At 39.8% G+C, this 6595-nt stretch overlaps 1 protein-coding gene across 1 annotated transcript; it reads right to left on the bottom strand.

The window, feature by feature from the left end:
* Positions 1-51: 51 nt before the first annotated feature.
* Positions 52-6066, bottom strand: cts12 (cathepsin 12). Its single transcript, XM_039812430.1, has 8 exons — positions 5752-6066; positions 4626-4771; positions 4413-4532; positions 3068-3232; positions 2751-2972; positions 1982-2150; positions 951-1056; positions 52-826 (listed from the first exon to the last, which is right to left on the bottom strand). The coding sequence occupies exons 1-8, from the start codon at positions 5780-5782 to the stop codon at positions 727-729; spliced, it is 1059 nt and encodes a 352-aa protein (XP_039668364.1). The 5' UTR covers positions 5783-6066; the 3' UTR covers positions 52-726.
* Between the last annotated feature and the right edge of the window lie 529 nt (positions 6067-6595).

The following is a 6595-nucleotide window of genomic DNA, read 5'->3' as shown; positions in this document are numbered from 1 at the left end:
AAGTGACAAATACACTTATGAAATGGTTATCACTTTATTTACCAGTCAGTTCAGAAGTCAAAACATTTCAGTTTATCCATTAGGTATAAAATATTGTTTATAATGGTAGAAAAAAAATGCAGAAACATTTATTTGCATTGAAAATACAAAGAAACCATATTATTTGTTCTGTCTCAAACATATTCAAGTTATTGTTGTGTTAGTTGTGAGTTAATTTCACAAGTCCCAAGTCAGTGAACTGACTAAGTAATGTCTATTATACAGCAAGTTTGCTAACATTTGCTAAAATTAACCACCATAAAATTGTAACAGCACAATCCCAATAGTGTGTTATTACTTCCACATTCCCCTTTTTCATGTGAAAGTGGAAGAACGTGTTTTTACTTCTGTTCATAGTTTCACTTTCAGTTAGTTAAATTGCAGGTTTTTTTATATGTATTTGGTGAGTTAGACTAATCAATAAAACTTTAGGAAGGCTAACAGTATTTCTAGCCACAGGTTGGTGTGTGCACTACATCCCTGAGAGAAGCAAAGTGTTCACTGTCAAAGGTTCATGTGAGCTCAAAACGTGTATACAGTGTCAGAAAGGTTTAGAAAATATGGATGACAGGAGTGTTTTAGAGATGATATGGGCTGTTAAAGCAATGGCTGATGTTGTTTTCCGAGACCCACTGACAGCAGTGAAAGAGTTCAGCATTAACACACGACTGAAGCATCTTATCAGAATCATAGAATAGGGTACAAAGCATAGCTCGCGATGCCACAAGTGTTTCTGCCATCTCGGACCATTCGCATGTAGCCGCCTTCACCCCAACTGCTTCCCCAACTGAAACGAAAAAACAACAATTAAACAAAATACAAGAAAGACTTGTACATGTGATATATAATAGAAAATGTAGTGTTCGACAAAATCAACCCATGTTATTCTATATGTGGAGAGTTTTTCTGACCTGTTTTTGATGATCCAGTAGTCTTGGCCTCCTTCAGAACCGTAGCCGACCAGCAGCACCGCGTGACTCAGATTGTTAGAGTTACAGGCTGGCTCATCGTATATTCCTGACAGACACAGAGCAACATTAGCATTCTTGTGGAGTCATTTTTATGTCCACCTGATGAATAAAAGCCTTATATTCACTCTCCTTTTAGCTTTGTTTTGGTCTCCACCAACTCCTAATTATCTGGCTTTTAGCTGCTAAATGGTCTATTATGTTCACCAGCTAACTGCTAACTTTGTCTGTCTGCTGTTTGGTGCTGGGCAGGTAGCGTACAGTGGGTTTATCAGAACCAAAAAGAGTAAATGAGCTGAAAGACGCTACCCTTTGGGTATCAGGTTGTGTCACAATGAGCAACATCTTTCACATAGGCGTAGTAATTTGATTCCAGATAATTAAAAAAATATGGATTACAGCGGCTTTAATATATATATATATATATATATTTTAATCACCAAAAAAATAATCATATAGGTTTTTTGTGCAAGCAGCTTATTCCAGCCCATATTTACATTTGCTGTTAGGCGGTGACATATTGTGGCCGTAGTAATTATGACAGGAGCAAAGGAGGAAGTCAGGTGAGGTAATATAAAGAGCACCAAAGGCCGTGTAAGGATGGGGTGGATGGATGGGTCAAACAAACACAGGACTTTCACCCAGGAGACTGCTGTTTGTGTCCCATTTGAAACCAAAAGTCACTGTTGACTTTTTTTTAAGTTAACTAACATAACTACATTAATACATAACCATGTCACAGACTTACATCCATAACAAACATTCTCATTTGAACCCAAACCATGATCTTTTCCTAAACCTAACCAAGTAGTTCCTTTTCATAACTTTAACCACTTGTTTAAAACTGTGACCGTTTCACAATGTTGAATACAACGGTCATATATGTTGTTTTGGGAGTCATTGGCAAACAATCTGTCGTCTAGGTATGAGGATGTCCTAATTTGAATCACCGACACAACAATTTTACAATTAACCTGAGCTGTAGAACAGGAAGCTGGAATGATCTGCATCAAGAGCTACTGTGATTGGACCAATAGTTGCCACGGCATCAGCCAGAGCCTGCTCATCCCCTTTGGGCAGGAACCTGTAGTCTTTGATATGGGCAACTGCAAGTCTGCTGTCGTAGTAACAGGGCTGGGTGTCCTGTTGAGAGAAACAGAGAGCTTAAAGTTAACGGCAAGCTGGACACAGAATGATCAACCGTTTTGAATGTTCTGATGGAGGCTGAGCCAGCAATGCAAGGCTACATTTACATTGCTACGTTTTGGTTTAAAAATGAATATCTTTTGCTACATTTGCACCTCGGGTTCACACTGCTCTGGCATTTCCGAGCCCCTAATCCAGAGAAATTTGAAAACACTTCTGACCCTGTTTTGGTTTGGAATCACGGGGGTTGTGTTGCAGTCTCAACGGCCGCAAACGGAGACCTTTGGCAACACCAACACCGACGCCAATGTTTCGTCGCCTGATTCGGTCACGATCTCTCGTTTTTTGAGACTAAGCTACTAACGTTACCATGGCAACTACCAGCAATGGGTGGAGTATACATGCTGCCTCCTGTTTTCCCCTGGTACGCACATGGCCAGTATACGAAAATGTTCATGAGATATGCGGTTTGGGCGTGTTAGTTTGAACACAGATAAGTTCTTCTACTGAAGCTAAAAACACTTTTTGGAGTTTGCTTTTGGCTCAAAACTCCACTTACACCAAAACGTAGCAATGTAAATGTATCCTGAGCCTCACCACTGAGGTGTATGGGTAGGTGTTTGTTGACTGCAGCCCGTTGTTGACCACATAGTCATAGGCGTTGCCCATCCAGGCACCACTGCAGCCGTAGGTACCATACGATCTGGAGCAGTCCACCAGGTTTTGTTCACTCAACGATACAAGCTGACCTGTCCTCTTGTATATTTGTCCCTCGATAGCTCCCGTAGTGCTGAAGGCCCAGCACGAGCCACAGTAACCCTGCGAAGAACATTTGAAATCATACAGGAGATTTGAAGGCGATCATGATTCAGTCTGGATAAACCCCACTGAAGATGAATTTAGAAGAGTCTTACCTGGTCTTTCACCTCAGTGACATAACCCATGTTCCTGTAGTCCACAATCGCAGCATCTAACTTTTTAGCGTTGATACGCAGCTTTCGGCCCGAGACGGTCTTCCCTCGCTTCACAAACTGGGAGTCTATCGCGGCACCTTGCAAAACCTTGTACTCGTTTCTCGTCTACATATGGAGAACATGAAGAAGATTGTTTCCCATGTGTTATTGATGTTGGCATATCGGTTAATCAAAACAACTTACCATATTTCTTTTAGCCAATAAAAAAAAGAATACACTTAGTTTCTTGCTGACAGTTAGAAGAAAAGATGAATACTAGACTGTAAATATGTAGCTAGAGCCAGGAGACGGATAGCTTAGCCGCTAAAAACTGGAGGAAACAGCTAGCCTGGCTCTTTCCAAAAGTAACAAAAACCATCTACCAGCACCTTTAAAGCTCACTAATTATATTTTCTCCGTTTAATCCGTAAGACAAATTTGAAAATGGCATTTTATGGTTTTATCTGCTGGACTTTTTCTTGGTCGGACGCAGTAACTTCCTAGAGTCTTATTGTACGCTAAGCTAAATATTTTCCATAAAAAACATGAGAGTGGTTTCACTCGTCTCATTCAACTCTTGGCAAGAAAAAGAAGCTGATTGTACTACAATGTTTTTATTTTGACTTAAACATTAAACAGTGGCTGGGTTAGCTCAGTCGGTAGAGCGGGTGCAGAAGATCCAGGGTTCGAGTCTGACCTCTGATGGTTTCCTGCATGTCTTCCCCCCCTCTCTCCCCTTTCATATCTCAGCTTTCCTATCTATTAAAGGGATACGCCACCGTTTGTTGAAATAGGGCTTATCATGGTCTCCCCTAGCTGTAGATAGGTGGGCCAACGCATTTTTTGTGCGTGCATCGTTTTAGTCCGGTGCAACACCGGCAGCGCTGCCGCTAGTTAGCTTAGCGTAGTGAATGGAATCCTATGTTGCCGGTTAGCATGTTGTGAGTAAAAGTGAGCCAACAAAAGACAAAAAAACAACCTAATTACTTGCACTGAGACAAAAAAATGCATTGGCCCACCTATCTACAGCCAGGGTAGACCGTGATAAGCCCTATTTTAACAAACAGTGGCATATCCCTTTAAAGGTGGAAATGCCCAAAAAATATTTTATTTTAAATAAAATAAATACATAAAGCATCTCAGCTCAATCACGGATTTAGATTATTTCCCTTTTTTGTACATGTAGTCTATAAACTAATGATAAATTTATTAATGCAATGACATCTTTATATTTACTTCAAATACTTTGATTTGAGGTTGTAGGCAGTGGAGCTTTTAGCATAGAGAGAAAAACACTACTCCTTACCAGGTCTCCATATTTATTCATGGCCATAGTGAACGGCCTCATCCCCATGAAAAACCCTTGATTATTGTTCTCGATCATGTGCTTGTTCTCCTCCCAGATGGCCCTCCTTTGCATGTCGTCCTGCATGATGACACAAAACACATCACAGGAAGACTCAAGTGAATCAGAGCACATGTACTTACACTTGTATTTGAGATGTGGAGTCGGTCTCACCATTTCTTCGTAAGCTACGCCGTAGCTGCTCTTCCAGACCTCCCACTCCGTCTGGACCACTTCATCTGAGTCCGAGGCCACTCTCTGCGGGCCGCACAGCAGCACAGAGAGCAGCGCCGCTCGCAGCAGGAAGTAGGCCGGCTGCACTACAAGAACAAAAGCACCACGGTGGAGTCACACCTTCTGTCGAGCTCAGCACACCAGAGCAGAAACTAATTGCAAGCTGTGCAATCTTAATAGTTGTGTAGTGTTTTGTAAAGTTATTCTATAGGTGGTTGCTAAATCGTCAGACCCCAAACTGTCTGCGTCACTGCTATACATAGATAAATAGATATGTATTGTCCCAGGAGGGAGATTTGTTTCACGCACATGGCATTATGCACTGACAAATACATCAACAGATAACATAAAGACAGGTTTATAGACACATAGAAACTACGATATGAGGAAAATAGGCGATATGCGATACGTTGTTGAATATCACAGATCTAGAGGGTGATGTTATATTTTTAATATCTCTACCAAGTCCAAAATGTGCCATTTTAGCTAATCAACAGCAAAAATTAAACTTTTTCCGCTTCTATAATTAAATGTGCTTATTCCATGGTAGAGTAAAGACATGAGACAGCAATAAAAATCCAAGATGTGTGTTCTAAAAGTGAAAAATGTTACATTGATTTCTAAAGTGGGGTTGATACGCACTCTCTCATGGAATTCTACACCTCAAGGCTATATTGCTAACATGACCCCGCATGTTCTTCACAGAAAATTTAATTTTTATGACTGAACTCTCACTAAAATGCAATTTGATGTAAAAAGATGCAATATGTCTGATATATAATTTATCAATGGATCACAGCACAAACTGTACATGTTGCTGCGTGAACAAAGCAGCCTGTAAGCTTAAATACTTTAGTTTAATTTAGCAGAGGTGATTCTCTCCACAACAAGGGGCTTTTTACTGAACAAACAAAAAGCCGTGTATGTCTCGTGACAATTAATGAAACTGAGCAATTTGCATTTTAAAATGCAAGATGTCTTTAAAATAAAAGGTAGACTTTCAGATGTTATATTTTTTTTTCTAACACTGTAGTCCATATGAAATAGAAAGCCCTGGCCAGCTTACCTTCATGGATGTGAGTCTGTTTTGTTCCCATGGTCTGAGAGATACTCCGCTACACAGCAACAGACTCACTGTCAACCTTCCTTATAAAGCTTAGCAATAAGTAGCCTACATGTTTTCACTATACTTTAATGGATCCCTTAATCAACACTTATGCCAGCACCTGAGAAGGACATTAGTCAACAAAAATAAGATGCTTTGCCTGCTCCAATACCTCTATTATCGTTTAGAGAGAGCTAAAGCTGCAATATTGTAAATCCTTCAATGACCTGTTTGTAAGTGAGCATAACACCTGACAGCTAACTTTCCAAAAAACAGCTGTGGAGGAAGTACACCGATCATTTACTTAAATAAAAAATGAAAACTAAAATGCATCGTTGGGGTTGTGAGATGATTAATGGGGCAGAAAAAACAATGTTCTGCTACACAAACTTGTAATTAAAAAAAAGAATTCTCAAATCTTTGCATTGTTGTGAAATAATGTAAAATTAGACATATATGGGCCTGGAACAGTTAGACAAATTGAAACTGTCAACTGTGCAGCTTAGAGGCATAAATCACTATTTGGTGGAAATGATGCTAACAACTCACTGTTAAATAATAATAATTATACATTTTATTTAAAGGCGCCTTTCTCGGTACTCAAGGTCACCGTACAGGGATACATAAGACATTTAAAAACAGCAAAAAAATAACGAATACAACAGCAATAAAACAACAGAAAGAGGCAGAGCAATTGACATCAAGTGGAATAGGCAGTTTTAAACAGATGTGTTTTGAGTTGCAATTTGAAATTGGGGAATGAATCGATTTTTCTGAGTTGGGGTGGTAATGAATTCCAGAGACG

The sequence above is a fragment of the Perca fluviatilis genome, chromosome 9 (assembly GCF_010015445.1).
Source record: "Perca fluviatilis chromosome 9, GENO_Pfluv_1.0, whole genome shotgun sequence".
NCBI classification, from domain to species: domain Eukaryota; kingdom Metazoa; phylum Chordata; class Actinopteri; order Perciformes; family Percidae; genus Perca; species Perca fluviatilis.
Note: the sequence above shows the minus strand (reverse complement) of the source record. Positions and strands in the feature narration are given on the sequence as shown.